The sequence below is a fragment of the Callithrix jacchus genome, chromosome 4, assembly GCF_049354715.1.
Source record: "Callithrix jacchus isolate 240 chromosome 4, calJac240_pri, whole genome shotgun sequence".
Lineage (NCBI taxonomy): Eukaryota > Metazoa > Chordata > Mammalia > Primates > Cebidae > Callithrix > Callithrix jacchus.
The window spans coordinates 39,218,433-39,245,492 of NC_133505.1; the positions used below are offsets into that span (position 1 = coordinate 39,218,433).

General features: G+C 52.5%; 6 protein-coding genes across 14 annotated transcripts; 2 read left to right on the forward strand and 4 right to left on the reverse strand.

Moving 5' to 3' along the window:
* Positions 1–1,463: 1,463 nt before the first annotated feature.
* Positions 1,464–2,829, reverse strand: LOC103792359 (lymphocyte antigen 6G6e-like). The gene is made up of 3 exons (XM_008994165.5): positions 2,745–2,829; positions 1,914–2,039; positions 1,464–1,814 (listed from the first exon to the last, which is right to left on the reverse strand). The coding sequence occupies exons 1-3, from the start codon at positions 2,794–2,796 to the stop codon at positions 1,594–1,596; spliced, it is 399 nt and encodes a 132-aa protein (XP_008992413.3). The 5' UTR covers positions 2,797–2,829; the 3' UTR covers positions 1,464–1,593.
* Positions 2,830–4,354: 1,525 nt separating this feature from the next.
* Positions 4,355–6,906, forward strand: LY6G6D (lymphocyte antigen 6 family member G6D). Its single transcript, XM_008994163.5, has 3 exons — positions 4,355–4,458; positions 4,550–4,672; positions 6,576–6,906. The coding sequence occupies exons 1-3, from the start codon at positions 4,404–4,406 to the stop codon at positions 6,806–6,808; spliced, it is 411 nt and encodes a 136-aa protein (XP_008992411.1). The 5' UTR covers positions 4,355–4,403; the 3' UTR covers positions 6,809–6,906.
* A 1,403-nt stretch (positions 6,907–8,309) lies between these two features.
* On the reverse strand, positions 8,310–11,670 carry LY6G6C (lymphocyte antigen 6 family member G6C). Its single transcript, XM_035295256.3, has 3 exons — positions 11,551–11,670; positions 9,725–9,835; positions 8,310–8,658 (listed from the first exon to the last, which is right to left on the reverse strand). Exons 1-3 carry the CDS (start codon positions 11,600–11,602, stop codon positions 8,444–8,446), a joined length of 378 nt encoding a protein of 125 aa, XP_035151147.1. The 5' UTR covers positions 11,603–11,670; the 3' UTR covers positions 8,310–8,443.
* Positions 11,671–12,291: 621 nt separating this feature from the next.
* Positions 12,292–16,796, forward strand: MPIG6B (megakaryocyte and platelet inhibitory receptor G6b). 5 transcript variants are annotated; one of them, XM_078368831.1, is made up of 6 exons: positions 12,292–12,463; positions 13,592–13,939; positions 14,096–14,186; positions 14,538–14,578; positions 14,720–14,799; positions 14,924–16,796. In XM_078368831.1, exons 1-6 carry the CDS (start codon positions 12,459–12,461, stop codon positions 14,995–14,997), a joined length of 639 nt encoding a protein of 212 aa, XP_078224957.1. In that variant the 5' UTR covers positions 12,292–12,458; the 3' UTR covers positions 14,998–16,796. The 5 variants fall into 5 exon arrangements, with proteins under 5 accessions (XP_078224957.1, XP_008992416.3, XP_002746395.3 ...); XM_008994168.5 differs by lacking the exon at positions 12,292–12,463 and adding an exon at positions 13,310–13,397 and having other exon boundaries at positions 14,701–14,799; XM_002746349.6 differs by lacking the exon at positions 12,292–12,463 and adding an exon at positions 13,310–13,397.
* A 329-nt stretch (positions 16,797–17,125) lies between these two features.
* DDAH2 (DDAH family member 2, ADMA-independent) lies at positions 17,126–20,376 on the reverse strand. 5 transcript variants are annotated; one of them, XM_078368830.1, is made up of 7 exons: positions 20,162–20,376; positions 18,982–19,337; positions 18,758–18,857; positions 18,558–18,631; positions 18,280–18,399; positions 17,647–17,796; positions 17,126–17,444 (listed from the first exon to the last, which is right to left on the reverse strand). In XM_078368830.1, exons 2-7 carry the CDS (start codon positions 19,276–19,278, stop codon positions 17,328–17,330), a joined length of 858 nt encoding a protein of 285 aa, XP_078224956.1. In that variant the 5' UTR covers positions 19,279–19,337; positions 20,162–20,376; the 3' UTR covers positions 17,126–17,327. The 5 variants fall into 5 exon arrangements, with proteins under 5 accessions (XP_078224956.1, XP_078224954.1, XP_054109791.2 ...); XM_078368828.1 differs by having other exon boundaries at positions 18,982–19,341; XM_054253816.2 differs by lacking the exon at positions 20,162–20,376 and adding an exon at positions 19,837–19,913.
* Positions 20,377–20,688: 312 nt separating this feature from the next.
* On the reverse strand, positions 20,689–26,822 carry CLIC1 (chloride intracellular channel 1). The gene is made up of 6 exons (XM_008994181.6): positions 26,552–26,822; positions 24,563–24,672; positions 24,239–24,364; positions 23,966–24,072; positions 22,659–22,840; positions 20,689–21,111 (listed from the first exon to the last, which is right to left on the reverse strand). Exons 1-6 carry the CDS (start codon positions 26,588–26,590, stop codon positions 20,950–20,952), a joined length of 726 nt encoding a protein of 241 aa, XP_008992429.1. The 5' UTR covers positions 26,591–26,822; the 3' UTR covers positions 20,689–20,949.
* Positions 26,823–27,060: the final 238 nt, after the last annotated feature.

The window sequence follows — 27,060 nt, forward strand, 5'->3', positions numbered from 1 at the left end:
TATATGGGGGAGGGTGGGGACTGAAGGAAAGGAGGAACATTATTCAGTGATGTCACCTACAAAAAGGTTTGGTCTCCTGTCTTGTAGCAGCCAGTGGACGGGTAGCCCTGAGCTCGTCGTACTGTGGGGTTGAGGGGAGCCTGAGGTTGCTGGTGGGGGCGCAGAGGATGGCTGTGGGCAGGGAGGAGACAGGAATCTGGAGACTTGAGCAGTGGTGGGGAATCAGTTGCAGGGGAGCTGAAGGACAAATAGGAAAAATGGGAAGAGGGAGAGGGGAAGAGACTCAAGTCAGAGAAAGTGGAAAGAGATGGACAGAGAGAGAAAACTAGAAGCACAAAGTGGGAGGATGGAGGGGCAGAGAAAATGGAAAGAAAACTCAACTCATCTCTAAATTAAGCCAGACCAGCCCCATGTCTCATCCTCACAAAGAAGAGAGGGAAGAAGCACCTTCAATCAACCCAACTTCCTCACATGCAAGGGGAGGGAACTGAGTCAGGATAGAGATGCCTGAGCTTGGCTCCCAGCCTGGGGCCGCCTCCTTATTCTTCCTTATCCTAGGCACACACTCCTCCCTGTGGCACTCCACTGGGGCATTCAGAGCATGTGAGCAGCTATTACCATCCTGGCACTTCCTCCCTGCTGCCCTGGGGTCACACCCTATCTCCCGGGGCAGAGGGAGTGTCTCCTGGGGCAGAGGGAGTGTCTCCCGGGGCTGGCAGGCCCAGGGGGGTGTGTAATTCATTGGGTCAGGGCCATGCTGGGATATCTGTGAACCATGGGCAAGTCTGGGCTGGTGAAACGAGGGAGGGTATTGATGCTCCCGACCTTGCCATTCCGCAGTCTCAGGCAGAAACGAGCTGGTCTCCCAGCCACACCCTCATGAGCAGCTCCACCAGGTGCCCTTTTGTGTCGCTGCTCAAGCTTGGGCATAATGGAGAAAAGCTTTCTCAGAAGTCTCTACTAAAGCCTTCATGATGCAGGGGCTTAAACTAAGCCACTGGCAGGAAAGAGGACGCGAATGACACAGATGGAAGATGAGGGGAGTGCCGTGGTCCAGGCTCCAGCTGCAGCCCAACCCAACAAGCAGCTATAGTTTGCTCTTAGAGCACACACACAAAGACACACACACACACACACACACACACACACACTGCAGTATCTGCAGTATTACTGGACTCCTAGATAGACATTTTATTAAAGGTACTCTTCATAGATCCCCAAGCCCTCTGTCCTGAGTTCCCGACCTACCACATTAGTCTTTCCTAGCAAGACTCTCCCACTCACCATATCTGATGCCCCTTTGATGCCCTTGCCCGAGACCCATGATGTCATCAACATGCCTGCCTTGCCAGTGATCTGGGCTGATGGGGCATCAGCAATGGGCATCTAGCAAAGATAAAAGACACAGAATAGTTGTTCTTTATGAGGCTGGCCAGGTCCCTCCCCAGGCCCTGTGAGGGGTCTGTGAGGGTGCTGGGCTGAGAGATCTGATGTCTTAGTACAAAATTAAGTTCTTGGGCATGTCTCAAAGTGTCTGTGCAGGTGTTTCCAGGGCCAAGGAATCCCCGGTTGGGAGCTGCAGATCGATCGAGGCTAGTAGAGGAGGTGTCCTCTCCCTGCGAAGCTGGCCACGAGGAGGGGCAGGGAGGTGAGGAGGCTGGGGAGCTGCCGTGGGGAAGCCACCCTGTTGCATAGGTCCTGCTCGCAGCAGTGGTGCCTCAGGGTGTAGGAGCGCAGCCAGTAGGTGGCATGGCCCAGCAGAGGGCACTGGGCCCTTGGGAGGCAGCCTTTCCGCTGGATGATCTCACTCTGGTCTGTGGGACAAAGGAGGCACACTGAGGCAGGGGCCGCAGGAAAGGTGGGATGGATGGAGGTAGGGAGCCACCAGGAGGGCCACTGGACTAGAGTCCTACCTGAGGTGCCAATACTGATACTGCAAGCTTCATCGTCCTGACACTCGGTGGGAACAGGGTAGCAGGGTTTGGCGAAGCCACAGGTGTAACAGCGGAGCCTTCCCTGGGCAGGGGACATGGTGAGACCTGTTGAGGCAGCAGAGATCAGGGAAGTGGGAGAGGCAAACCCTCCTTGTGGGGCAGGCAGAGGCCAGATCCAGGAGAGGGATAGCAGAGAGAGGTGACACACTAGGTGGAGAGAGGGAAGCTGTGCAACAAGGGAGGAAAGCAGACAGAAGTAGAAAAACAGACACAGAGAAGGGAGGGGAGACGATGCAAGAACAGAAACAGACAGAGGAAAGAGGGGTACATGGATTGAGAGTCGCGAAGACATGATCAGAAGCCACAAGAATCAGAGACCAAAATTTATGTTGAGTGACACAAAAAGCCAGAGGGAGGTGGAGGGTAGAGGGAGCAGGGAGGTGGAGGGTAGAGGGGGTCTGGACGGGAGCACGCCAGAAACAGATAAGAAAATAGAAATTGACATTGACCAAGAGGCCCAGCATAGAAGCAAGAGGTAAAATAAGGGACAGGGGAGACGGGGCGGGTCAAAGATGGAGCCAGGAGGCGACAGTTACTCTCAAATTTCTTTGAAAGGAAACTCTTCCTTTCCCACCTCATCAGATTGGCCTTCCCAGTGGCTGGCCTCCCTGAAGTCCCCCACTCTCCCAGCTCTCTTCTTAGCCTCTTCCAGCACTCCCACCCCTCTCCTCCCCAGCCCTCAGGTTCCTCCACATGCCCTGTCCCCGCCCCCAGCCCCCTGACCCCTGAAGGTCCCCAGCCCACCCTTACCCAGTGTTCCACAGAGGAACAGGATACAGAGGAAGATGCTGGAGGTGCCCATGGCCAGACCCAGGCTCAGGAATCTGGGAGAGGTGATCTGCACCCTGAGATCCCGGGATTTGTAGAGTTGGAGCATTTGAGCAAGACAGGGAGAAACTCGTAAACAAACACACCTAGGGAGTGAGTTTGGGGTGCAGAACCGTGACCAGATTCTCCAGCCTGACTCAGCAGGCAGCAGGGCGCCAGCCTGCCCCGGAAAAGGAGTCTGCCCTTGCCTGGAGGGTCTCCTCTGCTCTCTCTGCATGTTGTCTCTGTAACTTAGCTTCCTCTCCTGCTCCTGAGTTGTGTCTGTCGCCTTCCTTCCTACTCCTCTCCCTCCCTCCCCATGTCTCAAGCTGCTCTGTGACTCTCTCAGCTTCTCTCCATCTTTGTTTTCTCTGTCTTTCCCCCTCAATGCTTTCATGTCTCTGAAGGTCACCCTCCTAAACAGCCCTGGCCTGGATCTGTTTGAGTGTGGAATCAACAATACCCCCACCCACCCACCCACACACACACACAAAGCCCAGCTGTGTAAGGGCGGACCCCACCTAGCTTCAGATTCCTTTGATTCCCCCAAGCTTCAATATTCCTACCCCATAATTATCCCTGCCAGCTTTACTACCTTGGAGGAAAGAAATAATCATAGGTGGGGCTGGAGGGCCGGATATGCTTGCACTGGGGAGAAATCACTAGAAAGGAAGGTGTGGATAGGATTTGGGGTAGGGAGTGTGGCAGAGCCTAGAAGACTGGAGTCGAAGAGATTGGGAAGGAGGAGGGCCCCATCTGGGGAATCAGATCCAGCATGTACCTGGAGGAGTAAGACTAGGAACAGGGAGTGGGGACAGGGGAGACACACCCAGGAGAGCAGCTCTTTTCAAAAACATTGTTCTTGCTGGGTACATGCCCATGAGAAAGAAACTCAGTATATCAAACACACACAAAAAAAAACAAAACAAAACATTGATCTCAGGACCTTTTTACACTTTTCAAAGTTACCTAAGACTCTGAAGAGATTTTCTTTATGAGGTTATATCAACATTTACTGTATTAAAAATTAAAACAGATTGTTTAGGTATTTATTGATTTATTTAAACAACAAAAATAATAAAATATTACATGTTTACAAAATTGTTTTGTGAAAAATAACTGATTTCTCCACAGCACAGTGAGAAGAAGAGCATTGCTTTGCATTTTTGTGAATCTAATGTCAGGCTTCATGGGAGAGGCCTGGGTTTTCCTATCGCTTCTGCATTCAGTCTTGTGGGATATGTTGTTTTCACTGAAGTCTAGTATATGAAGCAGATCTGACCTTACACGGATAACTGCAAAAGGAAGCCCCTCAAGGACCCTGTGAAAGGGTCTCAGGGACCCCCACGGATTCTTGGTCCACAGTTTCAGAACTGCTGCTAAGGATAAAGGAGTTTGAGGACTCCAGAAGATGCTGAGAGCATGCCATGGGGCCCCTCCCTGTCCCCACTGGGGCCCCTGGTGCCTGCTAGGGGAGACTCTTTCCTCCTTTTTTATAGCCCTATAAAGCTGAAGGCAAGAGGGATATAAGGCTGACAGAGCTGGGCTGCGGAGGGGGTGGGCGGGAGGTAGAATCGGGTAGACTGACACAGGCAGACTGTGATGAACCCCCAGTTTGTTGGGATCTTGCTCAGCTCCCTGCTGGGGGCTGCCTTGGGTAAGGAGGCAGTCAGCCAGCCTCTCGCACAGGCCTTCTGCCAGCAGGCTCCACCGAGGACCCAGGTCCAGCGCCTCTTTTCTCTTGCCAGGAAACCGAATGCGGTGCCAGGACTGCGGTGGAAGCTCCAGCAGCTCTTGTAAAGAGGCCGTGACTACTTGTGGTGAGGGCAGACCGCAGCCAGGCCTGGAACAGATCAAGCTACCTGGAAACCGTGAGTCCTCAGTTTCTTCCTCTTCCCGCATCCTTTCCTCCCTCCAGCCCCACGTCAATCCTTCTGGCTTCCAGAATCCTCCAGGCTCAGTCTGGCTCTGAGCAGATGGTGTGGCTGTCAGAGGAGAGCAGTCTGTACCCCTTCTGGCTCCTGGCATGGAGTCCCCAAGAGGCCCACAGTCCTTGTGTCCTCATCCCCCCACTCCTTACTCTCCCAAAAGAATCTCATAGGCCAATTAGGTCACAAATGAAAAGCTCTGGCCTTGAAAGGCCAAAGTTAAAAGCAAACTTCGAATTTCCGGCTTTAGCTAAGGACCAGGGAGGGGTGTGTGTGTGTGTGTATACATTATTTTAATATTTTATTTTAACATAATTTTGGATTGACAGAAAAATTGCAGAAGTTTTTGGCGTCTCCTAATGCTAACATCTTACATAACCATAGTACAATTATCAAAATCACAAAATAACGCTGATATAATACTACTAACTAATCTACAGAGTTTATTTGATTTAGCAGAATCCCATATTGCATTTAGTTCTCATGTCTTTTTATCTCCTCTGATCTAGGCCAGTTCTGTTTTTCTTTGTTTTTTATGACCCTGACACATTTGAAGAGTCCCGATAAATTATTTTATACCTGGAGTTTAAAACATCACTTTTAGGGCCGGTGCAGTGACTTATACCTGCAATCCCAGCATTTAGGAGGCCAAGGTGGGAGGACCACTTGAGCCCAGGAATTGAGACCAGCCTAGGCAACATACAGAGACTCTGTCTCTAAAAAAAAAAAAAAAAAAAAAAAAAAGGCCAGGTGCGGTGGCTCACACCTATAATCCCAGCACTTTGGGAGGCCGAGGTGGGTGGATCACGAGGTCAAAAGATCAAGACCCTCCTGGTCAACAAAGTGAAACCCCGTCTCTACTAAAAATACAAAAATTAGCTGGGCATGGTGGTGCGCGCCTGTAGTCCCAGCTACTCACGAGGCTGAGGCAGGAGAATTGCTTGAACCCAGGAGGCAGAGGTTGTGGTGAGCCAAGATCGTGCCATTGCACTCCAGTCTGGGTAACAACAGCGAAACTCCGTCTCAAAAAAAAGATTAAAAAATTAGCTGGAGCAGGGCACTGTGGCTCATACCTGTAATCCCAGCACTTTGGGAGGCCAAGGCAGGCGGATCACCTGAGATCAGAAGTTCAAGACCAGCCTGGCCAACATGGGTAAACCCTGTCTCTACTAAAAATGCAAAAATTAGCCAGGCGTGGGGCGCTGCCTGTAGTCCCAGCTACAAAGGAGGCTGAGGCAGGAAAATCGCTTGAACCCAGGAGGCAGAGGTTGAGTGAGCCAAGACTGCACCACTGTGCTCCAGCCTGGATGACTGAGTGAGACTCCATTTAAAAAAAAAAAAAAATTAGCTGGGCATGGTGGCACATACCTGTAGTCCCAGCTATTCAGGGGGCTGAAGAGGAAAGATAGCTTTAGCCTAGGAGGTTGAAGTTACAATGAGCCATGGTCATGCCACTACACTCCAGTCTGGGTGACAGAGCAAGATCTTGTCTCTAAAAATAAATAAATAAAATCATGTTTAGATTTTAAAACATTTACATATATTTGATATACTAAAATTATAGAATGTCCCTCGATTTGTATTTATCTGATATTTTGCCATGAGATTGAGGTCATGCATTTTCAGCAAGAATACGCAGAAGTGATGTTGCATCCTTCTCACTGCGTCTGCGTCACATCAGGCATTTACAATGTCAATTTGTTAACTTTGATCACTTGGTTTCAGGGAGGTGTTTTTTGAGGGGGCAGAAAATCTCTTTGGGCTCCTTGAAATCATATCTGCTCTGCCCCAGAAGGCAACTCCTGAAGCCAGGAGTCCAACACCCCAGTCTCATTCTTTCTCTCAGCCTCAGTGACCTTGATTCATCAACATCCAGCCTGCGTGGCAGCCCATCATTGCAATCAAGTGGAAACAGAGTCGGTGGGAGACGTGACTTATCCAGCCCACAGGGACTGCTACCTTGGAGACATGTGCAACAGCGCCGTGGCAAGCCATGTGGCCCCTGCATGCATTTTGGCTGCAGCAGCTACCGCCCTGGGCTGGCTCTTGCCAGGACTGTGGAGGGGGTACTGGGAGTAGGGGTAGAGAAGGGAGCAAGGGAGCAAGGGTTGTCTGAACATCTAAAATGAGAAGACAAGCATTCTTCTGTGAGCCATTAAAATCTATGGACCACTCTGCAGCTGACTGGAAAACTGCATCTATCTTTTGTTGATAGGTGGGCTAAAAGGGTAAAATGGGGCATCCACGTTCTAGTTTGGGGGTTACCAAGGAACAGTGGGCTTAATTACAGTGGCGTACTACTTAACCAACTAAACTCCAAAAGACAATGGCTTATCTGCCCTCCATGGCTCCTGGATCCTGTTGTTGAGTTGAATCTTCCTTAGCAATGAGATTCACTGAGTGGGGTTGCCAGGGTTTCGTGAGCCGGAGTCTGTGTTTGCTCCCCTTTCTCCCATTTGCAACTTGGCTCCCAATGGGACTATTTTGAATTGAGAAAAGAAATGTAAAGTCTGGGTATGGTGGCTCAAACCTGTAATCCCAGCACTTTGGGAAGCTGAGACGGATGGATCATGAGGTTAGGAGATCGAGACCATTCTGGTTAACATGGTGAAACCCCGTCTCCACTAAAAATAGTCCCAGCTACTCGGGAGGCTGAGGTAGGAGAATCGCTTGAACCTGGGAGGCAGAGGTTGCAGTGAGCCGAGATTGCATCACTGCACTCCAGCCTGGGCAACAGAGCGAGACTCCATCTTAAAAAAATGAAGAAAAGATAAAGAACAGGGATCTGGGGGGAAAAAAAGAAAAGAAAAGAAAAAAAGGTAATATAAAAACTGTAATAGGAGAGCTTCTTGGTGCCCTACTTAGTAACCAGGCCAGGTGAGGCCTCTGACTTTAACTTGAGAGAAACTGAGGAAACAGGGTCTCAGGCCCCATCCCGGTGTGGCTCTCTGATCCTTTCTGGAGAGCCCTCAAGCCAGGCTGCACCTTATTCTTGGCAATACATCAGGGGTGTGGCCTAAATTTAGGATAGGAGTTGTTTCTCCAAACACTGGGGCTTGTGTGCCACCTGGAGACACTGGAAGGAAGGACGAAGACCTGAAAAACCTGTTTCTCCATTTGCCCCAGCCTCAGCCTCCCAGGGAACATCCCTGAAGGATTCCTGTGTAAGGGTAGGAGACTGAGTGTTAGTTGCTGGGAGGTGACCTGAGTTGCTGGGAGGTGACCTTACCCTTAGGTCTTCTGATAATAAATACACATTTCATCAGACTCAGACATTTATTATTCAAAATGGAAAGAGGTGAGTATGGGGATGGGGTACGTATGGGAGCCTGGGTTTGGGGAGTCAGCCCTGTACAGTGAGGTCATCAGGTCCTTGTGAGAGCCTTCATTGGGGACAAGACAGAAACCCCATTTCAGGCCCAGATCCCAATCCCTCCTCAAGTAGGGGACAGTAGAGTGTAGGAAGCAAAGTGGGGAGTCCTTCTAAGAGCCAGTGAAAGCTCTGGAACAATATGGGAAGGGACTCAGAAAAAGCTGAGTGGAGGGTGTGAGGTGGGAAGGATAGGATGGATGAGGAGACCACTTTGGAACACTGTTTAATTAAAGAAATGGGAGCTAGGGAGGGACCACTCTGTAAAGCCAGGGGATACGGAGACACAGGGAGAGAGGCTCAGGCCAAGGCAGGTGGGAGGAGGGCAGCCAATGGAGTGAGTCTCAGTGCAGCAGCCAAAGTCCAAGGCCAGCCAAGGAGGTGAGGAAGACAAGGCCCAGGGCCGGAGTGGGCCGGGGGCCTGCGCTGTTGCAGTTGTCCTTGTTGCAGCAGGTGGTGTTATAGGTCAGGCCCAGCTTGCGGTTGGTTTGGTTGAAGGCCTCCTGACAGGGCTCTTCTGGTGTGCCACAGCGCAGGTTGGAGAAAACCCACATCTTACCTAGGGGTGGGAATGGGCAGGGAGTCAGCTAGGATGGGCACCTGGCATGCCTGTGTCCACCTCCCCACCCCTTCCACTCGTCCAGGCTTCCTTCCTTCCTATCTCTGTCCCGGGCCCTCCCCTTCTCTTATCTCAGTCTGATCTTCCTCCTGCACTTCCTTATCCCCACTCCCCAAGTCCTGGTTCTATCACTTGCTGGCGGTTAGGCCTTGGACCTGTTACTGTCTTTTTTTTTTTTGAGATGGAGTTTCGCTCTTGTTGCCCAGGCTGGAGTGCAGTGGTGCGATCTCAGCTCACCAAAACCTCTGCCTCCAGGGTTCAAACGATTCTCCTGCCTCAGCCTCCTGAGTAGCTGAGATCACAGGTGTGCGCCACCATACCTGGCTAATTTTGTATTTTTAGTAGAGACCAGGTTTCTCCATGTTGTCCAGGCTAGTGTTGGACTCCTGACCTCAGATGATCCATCTGCTTTAGCCTCCCACAGTGCTGGGATTACAGGCGTGAGCCACCACACCTGGCCATTTTTTTTTTTTTAAGATAGTCTCACTCTTGCCCAGGCTGGAGTGCAATGGCACAATCTCAGCTCGATGCAACCTCTGCCTCCTGGGTTAAGTGATTCTCCTGTCTCAGACTCCCAAGAAGCTGGGATTACAGGTGCTCACCACAACGCCCAGCTAATTTTTGTGTTTTTAGTAGAAATGCGGTTTCACCATGTTGATCAGGCTGGTCTCAAACTCCTGACCTCAAGTGATCCGCCTGCCTTGGCCTCTCAAAGTCCTGGGATTACAGGCATGAGCCATCATGCTCAGCTGTGTCACTCTCTCTTTGTGAGGCTGTTTCCTCAATAGAATAATAGCACCCACATCTTAAGGTTGTCATGAACATTAATTTTAAAAAAGGCATGCAAAGACATAGGATGTTGCCTGCCACACAATCATCTTTGGGCAAATATTATCATTGCTATAATTCTCTGCTTCTCCACCTCAGTCTTGCCCCATTTGGGCCTCAGTCCTGGCCATAGAGTCTCCCACCTCCCCGCTCTCCCCACAAAGGAAGGGGATGTTACCAAGGTATGCATGTGTTGTCAGGCATTGCTGTCCTGGCTCCAGGCGGCAGGACTGCCGGTCCACACAGCCCAGCACAGGGACCTTGTAGCAGGAGTGACAGCGAATGTCAGCTGGGGAGACACAAGTCAGGCTGAGGTGATGGGGTCTCTGACTTACCTGGGGATACGCTGAGCTGGGGTGAGGGTGGAGGGTAGAGAAGAGCCTACCAGGTAGGTGCTCTAACCTGTTTGGCTGTTTGGTCTAGTAGGGACAGAACAGGTGAGTGATGCAGGGAAAATGGAAAGTGGGCGGCTGGTAAAGGTAGAGTTGTTGCTTTGCGAAAGGCTCACGCCCTACATATCTCCCTTCACTCCACCCCATTTGGAGATGAGTCAAGAGGGACAGAGCTATGAACAAAAACAAGAGGCTGGGGATAGATGGAATGTGAGCAAGGTACCATGGGGAAATAATGTGGGTGGTGGAAGAGGAGATGGAGACCTGAAAGAAGGAGAAATAATGAAAATGACAATTGGCCGGACGTGGTGGCTCATGCCTGTAATCCCAGCACTTTGGGAGGCTGAGGCGGGTGGATCATGAAGTCAGGAGTTTGAGACCATCCTGGCCAATATGGTGAAACCCTGGTCTCTACTAAAAATACAACAATTAGCTGGGCATGGTGGCATGTGTCTGTAATCCCAGCTACTCGGGAGGCTGAGGCAGGAAATCACTTGAACTAGGGAGTCGGAAGTTGCAGTGAGTGGAGATGGCACTACTGCACTCCAGCCTGGCGACAGAGCGAGACTCTGTCTCAAAAAAAAAAAAAAAAAAAATCATGAGGGTTACAACACTGTCAGAAATGCCTTGGAACTTGAGGCTGGCAAAGAAAGCCATCTGCGGCCAGCTGTACAATTTACAAATTACTCTTCACCTCCTAGATCTGGCAAGAGCGTGGGAAGAGGAACCAGACCTGAATAGGATCCTCTCACCCCAGTAGCTCTTCAGCAGAAAGGAATACCTGAGAGACAGATCACCAGATTCCATCTGAGCACCTTATCAAAATGGAGAGGGTGGATACCAAAGGTGGCACCCCAAAGTTCCTGCTTCAGCTAATTCAAGGTTTGTGCTGGCAAGATTTGGTGACACAGGTTTCAAGGGTGGAGGAGCCTTGGAAGTGTACCTCAGTGAAACCCACCTCACCCTGGAGGTGAGTGGCCTGGGTGTCCTCTCTTTAGAAGGTTCAAGAAAACGCTGTATTTCCATGGAGGCTCTTAGATGTCACTGGAACCATCTAGAAAGCTTGTATCCTGGGTAGGGGAGGTGGTATGCAACCCAGGGGGAAGTAGAGGGTATCTAGGAAAGGCCATGGTTGAAAGACTGAATATCTACGTCCCTGATGGAGTAGATGGGGAGGGTAGGCTACAAAAGGAGCCTGGAGCTGGATGCCTAGGACTCTGAGAGGACACCGAGCACAAGAGATAGAGGAGAAGGCAGGTGAGCTAGATTCTGGAGAGTTGCATATTGAAGTGGGGTTGGTTGGGGAACTGGACACTAGAGTTTCCAAGGAGGGGACACCCTGGAGTGGGGAACAGGAGACCCAGAGCCCTGGCAGGTGAGAAAAGTGGGTCTTTCTTTGAGGTAGGGAAGATGGATGGCGAGCAGGCTTTTTGAGAAATAGAGCAAGGAGGCTGTCATAGGGAAGTCTGGTCTTGGTGGCACAGGAGAGCTGAGCTAATTGGGGCTGGGGGTGTTGGGATCCTGAGTGGTGGGTAGGGCAGGGCAGTAGGTAGAGCAGGGTGTAAAGGTCCTGACCAGGCAAACCAGGTCCTTGGGGCCCCCAGGTACTCACCTGAGACCCAGCAGAGCAGAGCAGACAGGGTGAGCAGCAGAAGTCCTTTCATAGCGAGGGTCCTGAGTACGGTGGCTGAGTACAGGAGCTGATAGAGTAGATTTTGGAAGATCTGGCTCTGGGAGTTGGGTGACCTTTTTGGAACTTATAAACCGAAAGGCTCCTCCCTTCCCTGCGTCTGGTAGCCCCTCCCTTCTCACTTACTACACAGCTGACCAGAAAGAAGACAAGGGGTGGGGAGGCACTGAGCAGGACTGAGTGGGGAATAGGGATGGGAGAGAGGGATGGGGGAGGGCAGGTGCCATTAGTGGCCAACACCATTGTAGTTCTTGGTTTCAGGCCAAGATGCCCCTCCTGGCCCCCAGCTAAGAGTCCTGCTGCTCAGTCCTGTGAATGAGCATTATCAAAGGCCTCTGTGATTTATAGTGTCCATGGTGGTAGCTTCTGCTGGTTCCTGGGAAACGGACAATGGGATGTGGCCCAAATTAATTGCTGAATTTGGGTCCCTGCTGGGCATTGATAGCAGCATTCTGGCAGAAACTGGGGATGGAATGGGTCAAATTATCTCCATTAAGCCCCCACTTGGCCTTTCCAATGCCCGCTCAGCCAGAGGATGGATTTTGACTCACTGATGGCTTCTGTGATGCCATAGCAGCAGAGGCAGGGCCTGGGGCTGCTCGTCCAGGAGAGCCACTACAGGTCTGCTAAGTGGGGGCTGGCTCAGGCCCCCATGAAGGTTCTCAGGACCTTCACACCACTTGTGCTTGGTGTGGCCTTGTTGCTCCAGTCCAGTGGCAGCAATTGTCCTAGGTGTGGCTGTGTGCACCTGCAGCAAAGCGCCTCCCCAATCAAAACCTGCCAACTTGGGCAGGGCACCAAGGCAGGAGGAACAGCGTGGGCACAGAGAGATGAGGTAGAAGCTAAAATAAGAATAGAAACAGCTGGCTGGGCGCGGTGGTTCCTGCCTGTAATCCTGGCACTTTGGGAGGCTGAGGCAGGCAGATGGCCTGAGGTCAGGAGTTTGAGACCAGCCTGGCCAACATGGAGAAACCCCGTCTCTACTAAAAACACAAAAATTAGCTGGATGTGGTGGCAGGTGCCTGTAATCCCAGCTACTTGGGAGGCTGAGGCAGGAGAATCGCTTGAAACCAGGAGGCAGAGATTGAGGTGAGCCGAGATTGTGCCATTGCACTCCAGCCTGGGCGACAAAAGTAAGCGTTTGTCTCAAAAAAAAAAAAAAAAAAAGAAAGAAAGAAAGAAAAGAAAAGAAAAAGAAATAATAGAAATACTAATAATAACAGCAAGCACTTACATAGTGATCCTATGTGTTCTAGACATAGTTTACATGTATAATTTTATTTCGTTCTCAAAATGCCCTACAAAACAGGGGTTTTTGTTGTTTTTGAGATAGGGTCTGGCGGGCTCTGTCACCCAGGCTGGAGTGCAGTGGCCTGATCACAGTTCACTGCAACCTCGACCTCCTAAGCTCAAGGGATCCTCCCACCTCAGCCTCACCAGTAGCTGGGATTACAGGAGCGCCTGTAAAGTTAAGCAGGCAAAAGCATTTGTGTAAATGGCCCAAGCACACATTTTAAGTGAGCACTGTTTGAGGACTCTGAGTTTGCCTGTGAGGATTCCCAAAGGGATCTGGGCAGCTGGTGGCACCTCCCCCTCTCTTATCGGAGCCCCCCAGCCCCTCCGTTCTCCCCACCCCCAGCTTCCCTCCGGTTCCTTCTCCCCACCCCACGCTGATTAGCTCGCAGCCTCTCCTCACCACATCCCTACTATGGCTGTGTTTCTGCAGCTGTTACTGCTGCTGCACTCGAGGGCCCAAGGGAACCCTGGGGGTAAGTGAACCCTGGGAGAGTTGTGATAGACTCAGAGGGGCTGAGGCAAGAAAGGGGGCACCTAGCAGGGTGGGTTGTGTGTGGGAAGATCCAAGATGGCTGGAGTGCAGAAGAGAGAAGAGAATGAGGAGAAGGGATGGGGTGTCGTCTTGCCCTATGTACCGGCCCTAACCACAGCCTCCGGCTTCCTCTAGCTTCTCTGGAGGGCCGCCCCGGGGACCGGGTGAATCTCTCATGCGTAGGAGTCTCTCACCCCATCCGCTGGGTCTGGGCGCCCAGCTTCCCGGCCTGCAAGGGCCTGTCCAAAGGACGGCGGCCAATCCTGTGGGACTCTTCCAGCGGGACCCCCACCGTGCCTCCCCTCCAGCCCTTCGTTGGCCGCCTACGCTCCCTGGAGCCTGGTATCCGGCGGCTGGAGCTCCTCTTGAGCGTGGGGGACTCAGGCACCTTTTTCTGCAAGGGCCGCCACGAGGACGAGAGCCGTACAGTGCTTCACGTGCTGGGGGACAGGGCCTCTTGCAAGGCCCCGGGGCCTACCCACGGTAGGTCCAAGGCCTGTGAGTTCAAGGGTACTCAACTCCCACACAGACCCGTGGGAGGGAAGAGGGCCCTGGCTGGGGGTTCTTGAGTGGGAGAGCTGGCTCTCTTTGGTCATACCCCTGACCTCAGCATCCCTCCCTGCCACACTGTTCCCCCAGGGTCCGTGTATCCCCAGCTCCTGATCCCGCTGCTGGGCGCTGGGCTGGTGCTGGGACTGGGAGTTTTGGGCCTCGTCTGGTGGCTGCACAGGTGAGCAAAAGCCTAGTTAAATGGGGAGTGACCAGAGGTGGAAGGGGCAGGACCAGAACCTTCGCGAAAGAAAGAGCTAGACCTAGAGCCCTTGCCCTGGGTTGGAGAAGAATGGGAGAGGTGGAAGGTGGGAGCGAGGCCACTGGCTGGTGAGTGCAGCCCCGCCAGAGGAGATGAGCCGGAAGTGCTGCGGGGTCAGAGCCTGGGCTGGACTATCTGTGGGGGTAGAGTCTAACTTGTTTCCGGTCTGAGCCTTCAAGTTGCTGGACTGTCCTTGGCACCGCTTGAGTTCCGGGAGAACCAGTAAGACAAGACTGGTGACTCTCGAAGACTCTTATATGTCCCTTACAGGCGCCTGCCCCCGCAGCCGATTCGACCACTCCCTGGATTTGGTGAGACTAACTCCACCCCATTTTCTTTCTCCTACACGCCCGCCCACTCCCCACCCCTTAGTTCCTGAGTCTGAGCCCTTGCTGGGAGCAGACACGTTGGTCACCTTCTCTCCATCCTTCAGCTCTGTCCCCCCCACATAGCTCCACTTGTGAAAGCCGAGCCCCAGAGAGCAGTAAAGGAGGAACAGCCCAAGATTCCAAGGGACCTGGACCAGGAACTGGTAAGGGCTTGGGGATGGAAAGGGGGCTGCCCAGAATGTCTGAGGAAAATGGACCAGAAAAAAAAAAAAGGCCTGAATCCCAGGGAAGACTGGAGACCATCTTGTCTTCCTCTCTTTCCTCCAGAGCCTTCACTATGCGGATCTGGACCACCTGGCCCTCAGCAGGCCCCAACGGCTGTCCACAGTGGACCCTACTGATGCTTCCACCATCTATGCAGTTGTAGTTTGAAGGGAAGCCCTTACTCCAAATCTCCCAAGCTGGAGGCTCCCAGCTCCCCATAATCCCTCTCACCTCCCTGATCCCTCATCTGGAAGAGGAAGGCACCATGGTATAGAAATAAGTGCTAGACTTGAAGTCGGGAGACCTGGGTTCTAGGCTGTCTCTGCCACTGATGTTACTCCTAAAGTTATTCCCGTGGCTCCCATAACCTTCATGTCTCCCTCACCACCGCTGTCCCCTCTATACCCAGTCAAGCCCTATCTCCTATCTTAAGACATCAGTAACTCCCAGACAGTTGTCTTATCTCTTCCCTTCCCTTCACTGTCAAGCTTTGGACCCAGGGGCACACACCTGCCTCTTCCATTTTCTTCTTCTTCACTCTTTCCCCACTGCTCATCTGTCGAAATTGCCTCTCTGTGCCCCATAATGGCGTCCTAATAGCCACACCTGGTAGACATTTTTAGCATTCATCTGGTTTGACCTCTGATTACTCCATTCTTTAAGCTCTGTTTTTCTTTGCTGCTGGTGTTTTCTTTTTGGGCTCCTTCCTTGCTCCATATCCTTTCTCTTCTTCTAGCACACTCTCATCCAGTCAGTCCTCAGCCCCTACCGCTGCAAATGACACCCAGAACTCTCTGGTTCATATCTCAGATTTGGGATTAACAAACTTCCCCTTAGACATTCTGCCTGACTGGCCTCAGGCATTTTTGCTCTCTGGATGTCAAACCTAACTCATTGTCATCTCTGAAGCCATTCACTTAATTCTCCTCTGCATTCTCTCCTTAACAACCCGGTTGCAGGCAGGGCACGGGGGCTCATGCCTGTAATCCCAGCACTTTGGAAATCCACGGTGGGCAGATCATGAGGTCAGGAGATTGATGCCATCCTGGCCAACATGGTGAAACCTCGTCTCTACTCAAAATACAAAAATTAGCTGGGCGTGGTGGCACTTGCCTGTAATCCCAGCTACCTGGGAGGCTGAGGCAGGAGAATTGCTTGAACCAGGGAGTTGGAGGTTGCAGTGAGCCGAGATCCCAGTTGCCCATCCTAGAAACTGGGAGTCATGCAGGACTCCTTCTCTCACTCCCACACAATGAGCCATCAAATCCAGTCTTTCTATCTTAACATCACTGTCAAACCCACACTGTATTCCATGCCCAGTGCTGCCACCTGAATGTACTCTCCTCACTTCCTTCCTAGATTACCCACAGCCCCACCTCATCCTCCTACCGTTGCTTTCCTCCCTGAAGTCAGAAAGGAAGTACTCTCAGTTAAGTTTACAGAACTGAAGTACTCTCCTGAGCTTCAGCTCTGTGCCCATGTGCCCTGGCTTTGGATACAAGGTACTACAGCACTTTGTCCATTCTCCAGGCTTATTTCCATCATTCCACATGCACATCTTAAAAAATGCCAGCCTCAGAGAATTCTCTCTAGCCTCAAAATGTCTTTGCCCAGTGCAATTCCTTCTTCCTGTATTACCCCTTTTCCTCCTCCACACTACCTGACTGGCTAATTCTTATTTATCCTCAGTTCAAGTGCGGCCTTTTCTAGGAAGCTGACCCTTCTTGCCTACTTTGATGCCCTACACTTGCATACACTTTGATGCCCTAGGACACACCCCCCTTATTTCCCACATAGAAATAGCCTCTTGTAAATTGTTCCATTACAACCTGTATTTCAATTTGTAAGAAATTTGCACATACTGTGAGCCCCCCAACATCAGGAGACTGACTCTTTGGATGTCATTGCTAAGCCCCAGTAAATGAGTGAGTGAAAATGAGTATCCCTGGAAGTGTCATTTCTTTTTCTTTATCAAATAGGGGTGGACTGGTAATCTACCAGTCTCTGAATCATCTGACATTTAGATAAATTCAGTGAGTGATCCACCCATACACTCTCTTCTCTGCCCTGGACACATTTCCCATGATAGACATTCTGTCGTGTCCATCTTGTGCCCAAGCACCTATGACATGGTTGGGCAATCAGTTGGTAAGTGCCTAACAAGTTTTTTGAATGAGAGGCCTTCTTCCCTGCACTGACCCCAACCTCAGGTTTCATCCCTGCCCTATCCCTTTGCCCCAGTAAAACGCCAGTCACAGCCCAGTCTAAAAGATCAATTCTATTTTATTGGTTCTGAGAGAGAGGACTCACCCAGTGGACCCTATCCTTTTCCCCACACTCTGTCCTCCCCCCATATTGAGGCTCTCTCCCCACTACTGCCTACTCAGCATTCTCTATCTAACCCTCCTTCCCCTTCTACTCCCTATACTGTCCTACCCTTGGCCAGCAGGACCCCAAGGCCAGGTGCTCAGCTGTGGGGGCGTGTGCTGAGCACCAAGCAGAGGGAGCTGAGCCCAGCGCCAGCCTTCTCCAGTTCTGAGCAGGACACAGGTACCAGGGTGACATCAGAGAGCTTCTGCAGTGCCTGCACAGGGAGGACACAGGGAGGACATGGAGTGGGTAGAGGGGAGTAAGACCTTGAGGCCAGAGCCAGGCCACTCGTCCAGCCAGCTCAGAGTGGCCCCACCCAGGCTTCTAGAGAAGGCACCCTTCCTCCCTCCCACTTGGAAAGCCTGAAACTCTTTTCTCTGATGGTGCTTGGTGTTGGAGTTCCTGCCCTCCCTCACCTCCTGGCTGTTGGGCAGGTCCCCACCTCCACGGTGCAGGAGGAAAGGGGGCACACCAGGCAACCCAGGACGAAGAAAGAGACAGTCAGCAGCTGCGTCATCTGGGAGGGTCAGGGAGGCATATGGGTGATCTGTCAGCACCGCCATTGCCTGGAGGAAAGAGGAAGTATTGGAGTCTCAGAACCTCTCCACAACTGAGTCTGCCTGCTCAGCCATCACTAAGGGCTGGGGACAGACTGACATTTGTGGAATAATAATGACAGTAAGCACATAGGGCTTACTATGTCAGACATTAAGTACTTTAGCTACCTTTGTTAATTTCCACCTTGGAATCACATGCAGTTATTTTCAACCCCCTACCCTGCCCCAGTTCCTCCCCTCATCTGTCCTCTCCATTCTTAGAGTCACAGTTTAGGTGCCACCTTTGGGGTTTTCTGAAACTCTGAAAGAGCAAATTAATCACCCCTTTTCTCAGTCCCGCTGTTGTAACTTCTTATTTACTCGTGTGTTCTTTCATATAAGATGGACAGCCCAATGAGGGCAGGGGCTGGGGCTAATTTCCTAAGCCTCCTACCTCCCTACCTCCCAGGCCCAGAGTCGCGCCCACTTTCGTTGGCCCCTCCCCCTCCTTACCCTGACAGCCTTTTGGGCAGCGTCACTGCTGCCTGCCACAACAGTGCGAGGTCCCCCCATGCCACAAAGACCGCGCAGGTGGGAAGGACCCGAGACTGGCACAGTGGAGACGGCGAAATCCTAGGGAGAGCGAGGGGAGGTATTCAGGGGCGCGGGAGGGGTGATGGGATACCCTCAAATATAGGCTGCTCTCGGCCTCTCATTCCTCATCGGGCTCCCAGGCCCTTCCGACCCCCACCTGCACCCCGCTCCCTCCCGAGGCTGGTCCCGCTCCGCACCCGGAACGTGTCCGCCACGATCTCAGCTCCTCGGTGATTGGTCCATTTGGAAAGGCCTACGAAAAACTCCCGGCCTGAGTCCGGGAGGCCGCGGAGGTTTGAGGGCAGCAGTGAGTTGGAGACAAGGCTCGAGACAGCCGAGTCTCCCAAACTCTACTTCCCTGTGCCAAGACCCCGGGGTGCCGCCACCCCAGCCTCACCGGTAAAGAGAACGTCAGTGCCATCCAGCGTGGCATTCTCGTCTCCTATTTCCACAATTCGGAGCCCCAGGTCCTGGAGGGCTTTGCGGACTCCATCGACCTTAGGGTAGGAGAAGAAGGCAGGGTGCTGAGACACCCCCATCCCCAAATCTTTCCCAAAGCCCCGACATCCAGCTCCTCCTGCCCTTCCCCATACCACACCTGCGCCGTGGCGCTCACCTCACCTCTGGCCTACGAGCAGGGCTCCACGGCCGCGTGATTAGGGCCGTGTCCCCTTGGATCACGGCCGTGTCACCAAGCAGTGGTCCCAGCGGCAACGACTCCTCAGGTGGCAGTTCTAGCAGCTGTAGCCCCAGTCGCTGCCTCAGTTTACCTCCCAGCACCCCGTGCTCCCTTTGAGCTTTGGCCAGATCCAGAGCGGGAAGGCCAGCCCCTGCACCTTCCCCCGACGCAAGGCTCTCTGGGACTCCCCGGATCAGGGCATGGGAGCAGCGGCCCAGCCCCTCCCCCGGCGTCCCCATCCCATCCACACAGACGCCCCTCCAACCGTTCGGATTTCTTAGTTTTCTTGTTTCTTCACCTGTCTGGGAGAACAAACAGAAAGGCGGGAGACAGAGAAAAAGACATGCAGACAAGGGCGTTGGGGGCTAAGAGTGCCCAGGTCTTCCTCCTGCCATCTCTGGGCGTCCCTCCCACCCCGCCCAACCCCCTCTAGACCTTCCCCTCCTGTCGACTCCACTCTACCCAGCACCCTCAGGAGTCAGATTCTTTAAGAGGAGTCTGAGGAACAAGGGTAGGATCTCTAATCTCCAAAACACCTGTTGCCCCTGCTCGGGGGCTTCGTGAGGTCCCTGCCGGGCGCCCCTCTTGGCAGCCACTAGGATGCGCTCACTCCCCAAAAATGCAGCGGCCCCGCCCCCTTAACCCTCAGCTGCTCGCTACCATGGGGACCAGAAGTCCGGCCCGGGACCCGCAGGGGTTATGGGACAGAAGGAGAAAGCTGGAGAATCAGGGGCTGGGGGATGGAAGTCCTGAATGCCCGAACGAGGGAGAGATGGGGGCAGGGAGCTAGGAATTACAGCCTAAGGAGTTAAGCATCCTCTCTCCGTCCTGGTCGGTCAAGCTGCCCCTAGCGCGACCTAGTATAAACCAGACCGAGTCCCGGAGGACTGGGAGAGGTCTAAAACGAAATGCGAGGGGCGGGGAAACAGGGGGCGTGGTTCCGGGGAGCTGGCGCCACTCCCGGCTCCAGGACCCGGTCCCCCGTCTACGTCCCAAAGTCCACCCCGCCTAGCTCCGCGCCCAAATGCCGGCTCCCCATCCTCTCTGTCCGGTGCAGGCATGGGCCCGGCACCCCCAAACTCCGGCTCCCAAACGGTTCAGGTCTCCCCACCCAAGACTCACCTCCAGCGGCCACCCCCACTCCTGTCGCGCTGAGATCTCGGCTGGGGCCCCACCCCCCCGAGAACAGAGTTGGTGGAGAAGGGATTCCCCGTCTTCAAGCTCGGGGACTGGGAGCTCAGGCTATTGGTGGGGGGGGGGTTCTAGGGTAGGCGAGCTCAAATAGTAAGATGGGGCGGGGACGCGACGGTCTGGCGGCTCCGGGGCATTGTCTAAGCGGGACGGGGCGGGGATTCTGCGGGCCACGCCCATTCCGCCCTGCTAAGCCTCGCCCATTCCACCCAGACTGCGCCCCCCTTGCCAGAAATCGGCACCGCCCAGCAAGGGCTGCCCAGGCCCACCCAGATCTGGCCGGCCCTGGCGGCGGGGCTGCAAACGCGGCGTAGACCTCAGAACAGCACTAGGGCGGACCGGCATGAAAAATAGCAGACCCACCACAAACATCTCCCTTCTTAATTCCTGGCTCCGGCCCTGAGCTCAAGATCACTGACCCACCCCTCATTCCATGTCACCCACACTTCAACCCCCGCTTTGTGTAAAAACACTTGATTTTTATTCTGTACTTTATTACTGAAATATGTTGTCCTACCCATCCCACCCCACAAAAAAATCTCACCCAGGTCCCCCATTTCTTTCCCTCACCCCCCTTCCACCACACCATCCCAGAACAAGTGCTCCAGGATTCCCTTTCCACTGGCCATTTTGGAGTGTGTCCATTGGGTAGCAATGTGGAAACCACCAGGAAAAAATGGTGAGAAAATGGTGGGGGTTGACGGAGTCCCAGGAGGGGCTTATTTGAGGGCCTTGGCCACTTGCTCATAGGCGAGCTCAATTTCCTCATCATCTGGACAGGTGGAGGCGAATTCTTCCCTTGCGTAGGCATTGCTCAAGTACCGATGCACTCCCCGGAAGGCCTCAGGGATAGTGAATCCCCTGTATTTCTTACATACCACCTGAGGATGGGGAGAGGAGTGGGACCAAGACGTTAGCCCAGGGAAGCCACCTTGACTGCTACACTGGCCTGTCCCTTCTCCCCAGCCTACATGATAAAACCAGCTCAACCCCGCAGTCTTGTACTGTCTCCAGCCCTCCTTTTCACATACTGAAATCCTGGCCTTTCATTACCAACCATTTTTCTTGAGTTTTTAAAAGTTGAGATATAATTCACATATAAAATTCTCCTCTTGAATTTCCACAGTGACTTTTCCCCCCATACCTCTTCAGGTACTGAAGCAAGTGACTTTGGTCTCTATTATTTTTCATCTGACTTTTTTTTTTTTTTTTTGAGACAGAGTCTTGCTCTGTCTCCAGGCTGGAGGGCAATGGCGCGATCTCGGCTCACTGCAACCTCTGCCTCCCAGGTTCAAGCGATTCTCCTCCTCGGCCTCCCCGAGTAGCTGGGATTACAGGTGCCTACCAACATGAGTGGCTAAGTTTTGTATTTTTATTTTATTTTCACCATGTTGGCCAGGCTGGTCTCGGATTCCCAACCTCAGGTGATCTGCCCGCCTCAGCTTCCCAAAGTGTTGGGATTACAGGCGTGAGCCACCACGCCCAGCCCATCTGACTTTTCATCATATATTCGTGGTTTCTTTTTCTTTTTTTTTTTTTTTTTGAGACAGAGTCTGGCTTTGTCACCCAGGCTGGAGTGCAAGTGGCGCAATCTCAACTCACTGCAATCTCCACCTCCCAGGTTCAAGTGATTCTCTTGCTTCAGCCTCCTGAGTAGCTGGGACTACAGACACGTGCCACAATTCCCCGCTAATTTTTTGTATTTTAGTAGAGATGGGCTTTCACTATGTTAGCCAGAATGGTCTTAATCTCCTGACCTCATGATCTGCCTGCCTCGACCTCCCAAAGTGCTGGGATTACAGGCGTGAGCTGCTGTTCCTAATCTTCATCATATATACTTAACTTTCATGTGAATATTTTATTGTCTCAGATTTCAACCCTTTGAGAGCAAGGACCAATCACCATACACTTGTGTATCTTTCATGCTTAGTACATAGATGTTCACTACACAGTAGTGTGGCAGACTGATGTCAGGCCCATGTTGTACAAACTAAACCATAGCTTTGAGGCTATGACAAAAACACAGGAATCAGCAGTTTTGATCTTCCACAAGAGGAAGTGAACACTGAAGCTATAAAGAAAGTTACAGCTTTGACTTTAGGAAAAGCCTGCTCTGTCTAATCTGGGAATTTGGCATTGTACCGAGACAGGAAGAGAATTCTTCAAAAGTAATCATGGGATGTATTCCTCTTGGCCAGTCTCTTTCTACCCATGGCTTATATCATGGAATATAATGATCTCAACCAGTGGTCTTGACAGCAATGACTGCCACAAAGGACTGGGGTGGGGTCTGCCATTGGTAGCAATCTATGAAAACCACCCTAAGAAAGAGGCCTTCTTTAGAGTGGTTGTCAGGGGAAGCCCATGTTTGAGCTCCTTAAAGAGCGAATCCCAGTGGTCATCCTTTCCTCCCATAATAACCACACACCTGTACTATGTGTAGCTTTGGCAACAGGTTGCAGTCAGCCAGGGTGAGCTCATTGCCATCCAGAAACTTCCTCTGAGAGATGCCCTCATCTTCAGCACTGGTTTCATCCACTTCTTCTGGGAGGGGGGATGTTAAGTAATTGTCTAAAACCTTCAGGGCTTTCAGGAGTCCCTTCTCCAGATCTGTGCAAGAGAGGGAATTGATTAGAACTTCAGGAAAAGATTGACATAATCTGAGAAGGCCCATTGGGTGTGGATACTTACGGTGAGTCCAAAATAATAATAGTTAACACTCACGTAGTTACTTTTCTATGTGTTACACTAAGCACTTTCCATTTTATTTAATTTTTTTAGATGGAATCTCGCTCGATTGCCCAGGCTGAAGTGCAGTGGCATGATCCCAGCTCACTGCAACCTCTGCCTCCCAGATTCATGTGATTATCTTGCCTCAGCCTCCTGAGTAGCTGGGATTACAGGTGCCTGCCAAAACACATGGATAATTTTTGTATTTTTTTTTTTTTAGTAGAGACCAGCTATGTTGACCAGGGTGGTCTCCAACTCCTAACCTCAGGTGATCTGCTCCCCTTGGCCTCCCAAAGTGAGCACTTTACATTTTAAAAACTCATTATCACCAGGCACAGTGACTCAAGCCTGTAATCCCAGCACTTTGGGAGGCTGAGGTGGATGGATCACCTGAGGTCAGGAGTTCGAGACCAGCCTGGCCAACATGGTGAAACCCCGTCTCTACTAACTACAAAAATTAGCTGGGCATGGTGACACACATCTGTAATCCCAGCTACTTGGGAAGCTGAGGCAGGAGAATCACTTGAACCAGGAGGCAGAGGCTGCAGTGAGCCAAGATCATGCCACTGCACTCCAGCCTGGGCAACAGAGTAAGACTCCATCTCAAAAAAAAAATTTTTTTTTTGGATCTGGAAATGGACTTACAGAAAGGTGAAATGAATGCTTAAAGTTATACAGCTAGTTGGATTTGTACTCAGGTAATCTGGATGTAGAGTGATGATTGTTCTTAAGCACAACTCTATTCTGACAGGAAATAGGCCAGCAGCCAACTAATGTCCCCCTGGGGCAGAAGAGGCTAGGGAACAAATGAGAAAGGTTTAAAAGTCTTGGCCAATGAAAATTCAGGGAAATATAGAGGTAAAGGAAAAATGGGAAGCTGGGGGAGATTTACCAACATCTGTTTCATCTCCCTATATCTGAACTTCCAGGTGTCCCTAATGTCTCCCACCCACTGGGTCCTCTCTATTCCTCCCAGGACCCAGGCCTCTGACCCACAAGACTCACTATCATTGAGTGCTGGGTTTGAATTCTTGATGTAGGCAGAAAATTTGGCAAATATGTCCAGCCCAGCTGTGTTGGACTCAGGGTTCAGAGCTGCCAGCTTGGGGTACCTGAAAGCCAATGGGAAAAATGAGGTCAGATGTTGTCCTGGGAGGAAGCTCAGCTAGCTCCCCTGCCCCAGCCCCACCATCATCTCTGTTTTCCATTTCTGCAAACTGTCTGTTTCCTACAATCTCCCTGTGCTGCTGCCTCTCCCCTTTCTGAGTGTCCCCATACCTGGGAGGGCATAGCACTGCCTCCAGAAATTCCTCAATCTTGTTGGTGTCTGTGTGCACTTCAGTGCCATACAGCAGGAATGGGAGCTGCCCTCCTGGGCACAGCTTCTGCACTGTCTCGGTCCGCCTGGAGAAAGGGCCAGGCATCAGGACTGGAAATGGGGGTCAGGGAGAACCAGAAAGTGGAGATGGAGGGATGTAGGATAAGAAAGGGACTCCAAGGAGGAGGGCAAAAATGTTCAAGATAGAAGGACTCAGGTGGGTGAGTGTGTGTTTGCACACATGTATACACAAGGGGTGTTTCAAGGAACAGAAGCAGGCCTACCTCTTGGTGTCAACTGTGGTAACGTTGAAGGTGACTCCCTTGAGCCACAGGACCATGAACAGTCTCTGGGAGAAGGGGCAGTTCCCAATCTTCGCCCCATCACTGCCAGCCTGAAAAGCAACCCCAGCCCAAAGTTATGCCTGGTGCACCCCATCCACCCCCAGGCCAGTCTCTGCACTTCCACTCCCAGACCAGCTGCTTTCTGCCTAGTCATGACGCATACACTCTCCCCTCACTGTGGACTCTTTGCCCTTGGGCCTGAGTCAAACCTAAATCAGATCAATGGGAAATTTTTTTGCAAAGGCAGGCTTCTGGTTCCCCAGAGACTGAGGACAGTGGGAGGGAGGTAGAGGGAAGAGGTCCTCGAGAACTTGGAGGATCTGAATCCTACCCTAGTGAGGGAAGTGTGTGGAACTTCAGTGAGGCCAGAGTTGTAGGCCAGAAGCCTGGATTTCTGGGTTCCCGAAGGAAGCAGAGTCTCTAGACAGGAGAGGTTTGGGAGCCAGAGCTCTAGAGATGTGGAGGGCCCTACAGAGGGGGACTGCCCTCTGATTAGCAAGTGGTGACCTCATTGGCCCAAGGGACACCTCCCCCTAAGCTGAGGGTGATTCATCTCTCTGTCTCTGGCCTCAGCAGCTTCCTTCCTGTCAAGGAAGTGGGGGAAGGGACCTGTGAGGATGAGGCCTGGGCAGCTAAGGCTACCCCTGAACCCGCTGCCAGGGCCTCCCAGCACAAGTCCTCTTAATGCAGATAACCATCCTCTCACAGGACACAGGGCCAGAATCTCTGCGGCACAGCCTCACCCAGGAGTAAAAATAGCCCCAGAGGCGAGTGTGAGAGTGAGGTGGGGACCACACCTAAGTGGGCGGACCCAGGCACACTCTGACTTCCCCAGCCCAGGGAGAGGGAATGGCTGCCCAAGACACCCAAGCAGAAGGGAGAGGGAGACACAGGCAGAGACACAAAGATGAGAGGAACAAAAGGGTCCCGGGAAGTGGAAAGAAAGGCAGCAGGAAAGTGGAGGGTGGGGAGACATTTGTGCCAACAGGGAGACACAAATGGAGCAGGGAGAAGAGGACGCTGTTACAGAAGGGAGGGAGGGGCACAGACAGGAGGTCCCGAGGCTGGGGAAAGAATGCAGCAGCGGTAGGGAGGGGAGCAGCCGCTAGAGTCGGAGGGGAGCCAGGCGACGCCGAGAAGCCTGCTGCCTGCAGTTTTGGTACCCAAATGCCAAAGGACCATTTCTCTTCACCCACCGAAGAGAGCGGAGAGAGCTGGGGCAAATCTGCTTCTTCAACCCCCAAACCTCAAAATGCCCTAACCGAGCTCTCCTTCTGCCTGATCTCTCTCCCACCCATCCTAGTTGTAGCTACCTTAAACTCACGTCTCCTTGCCACCTCCCCTTCTGTCCCTTTCCCAAACCCGGGGGATATGCGATACCACCCCATCACCTCTCCAGCTCTGCTTTCTGAACTCCAATCCCAGTCTCCTGTTTTGTTCCATCCCTCCAAAGCTTCCCAGTTTACTTGCTCTCACTCTCAGGCCTCCCTCAACACACCCAGCCACACACACACACACCCCTCCCCTACTACACTACTCACCCTCAGATCTTAGAGGGCCACATGTCCTAACTGAGATTCCCCTCTGTCCTTTCTAAACTCTACGGGCCCCCACTGTCCCTTCATCAGCTCGCCCCGCCTCCCACCGCCGCAATCTCGCTTTTGGGAATTCTTTTTCTCTACTTCCCTTCCTTTAGGTTGCTAGAAACTTGCACTTTTTCAAACTTTTCAGGGTTGATTCTCTAATTCTTATTACCTGCTAACAAGTTAAGATCTTCCCCTCCCAAAACCACCCCTGAACCAAAGAGTGCACGTGGGATTCAGGGTGGGAGTCAAGGAGGGAAGGGATTGGGGAGTTAAGGCTGGACGGGGGGAAAGGTGAGAACTGGCTTCCAGGAATTTGGGTGCCTTTGGAGGGCAGTGTTCTTACCTTCACGAACAATTCGACCGGCGGTTGTTCTTCAGCCATGGTTGCGTCGGGGACCAGGAAGTGGCCGTCGCTGGGGGAACTGGGAGGGGCTGGGGCCGGAGAAGGCGGGTCTTACACTCAGGGATTCTCTCCCCTAGACCCAGGGTTGTCCCTTCAGCGCAACACAAGCCCAATCAGACCCTGTTTGCTCTGAGACTCCCCACCAGTCCAACGCACCCCACACCCAGCTCCTCCAGCTCCGTCCCCTCCCGGGCTGGATCGGAGAGCCGCTGACTCACCGACCGGCCCCGCCCTGAACCTGGGGAGGGGACTGGAGAGGGGCGGGACTCGACGAGGTAGGGAGTGGGTCCGGAGGGAGAATCCTCGGATCTCCCACCGGATGGGGATGGGAGTGTTAGGGAGGAGTCCTGAAAACCTTGTTTCTCCGATCTCTCCTGAACACAGGACTCTTTTCTGCCTCAGTTTCCCTGCTTCATTAATCTGAGTATAACCCGACTGACCCTCATACA

Coding starts and splice junctions, on each gene's coding strand:
- DDAH2 (XM_054253816.2), bottom strand. Junction 18,400..18,557: donor TCGTGGCGGACACGTTCCGG/GTGCGGAGCGGG, acceptor CGCTCTCCCTAG/GATTTCGCCGTCTCCACTGT. Junction 17,797..18,279: donor CTGCCCAAAAGGCTGTCAGG/GTAAGGAGGGGG, acceptor TCTTTCCTCCAG/GCAATGGCGGTGCTGACAGA.
- LY6G6D (XM_008994163.5), top strand. CDS start 4,404: ATGAACCCCCAGTTTGTTGGGATCTTGCTCAGCTCCCTGCTGGGGGCT. Junction 4,459..4,549: donor CCTGCTGGGGGCTGCCTTGG/GTAAGGAGGCAG, acceptor TTCTCTTGCCAG/GAAACCGAATGCGGTGCCAG. Junction 4,673..6,575: donor GATCAAGCTACCTGGAAACC/GTGAGTCCTCAG, acceptor TCTTTCTCTCAG/CCTCAGTGACCTTGATTCAT.
- LY6G6C (XM_035295256.3), bottom strand. CDS start 11,602: ATGAAAGGACTTCTGCTGCTCACCCTGTCTGCTCTGCTCTGCTGGGTC. Junction 9,836..11,550: donor TCTGCTCTGCTGGGTCTCAG/GTGAGTACCTGG, acceptor GTGTCTCCCCAG/CTGACATTCGCTGTCACTCC. Junction 8,659..9,724: donor GACAACACATGCATACCTTG/GTAACATCCCCT, acceptor TCCCACCCCTAG/GTAAGATGTGGGTTTTCTCC.
- CLIC1 (XM_008994181.6), bottom strand. CDS start 26,590: ATGGCTGAAGAACAACCGCCGGTCGAATTGTTCGTGAAG. Junction 24,073..24,238: donor GCAGTGCTATGCCCTCCCAG/GTATGGGGACAC, acceptor ATTGGCTTTCAG/GTACCCCAAGCTGGCAGCTC. Junction 22,841..23,965: donor AAACCCAGCACTCAATGATA/GTGAGTCTTGTG, acceptor TCTCTTGCACAG/ATCTGGAGAAGGGACTCCTG.
- MPIG6B (XM_002746349.6), top strand. CDS start 13,337: ATGGCTGTGTTTCTGCAGCTGTTACTGCTGCTGCACTCGAGGGCCCAA. Junction 13,940..14,095: donor GGCCCCGGGGCCTACCCACG/GTAGGTCCAAGG, acceptor CTGTTCCCCCAG/GGTCCGTGTATCCCCAGCTC. Junction 14,187..14,537: donor CTCGTCTGGTGGCTGCACAG/GTGAGCAAAAGC, acceptor TGTCCCTTACAG/GCGCCTGCCCCCGCAGCCGA.
- LOC103792359 (XM_008994165.5), bottom strand. CDS start 2,796: ATGGGCACCTCCAGCATCTTCCTCTGTATCCTGTTCCTCTGTGGAACA. Junction 2,040..2,744: donor GTTCCTCTGTGGAACACTGG/GTAAGGGTGGGC, acceptor CTGCCTCAACAG/GTCTCACCATGTCCCCTGCC. Junction 1,815..1,913: donor TATCAGTATTGGCACCTCAG/GTAGGACTCTAG, acceptor TTTGTCCCACAG/ACCAGAGTGAGATCATCCAG.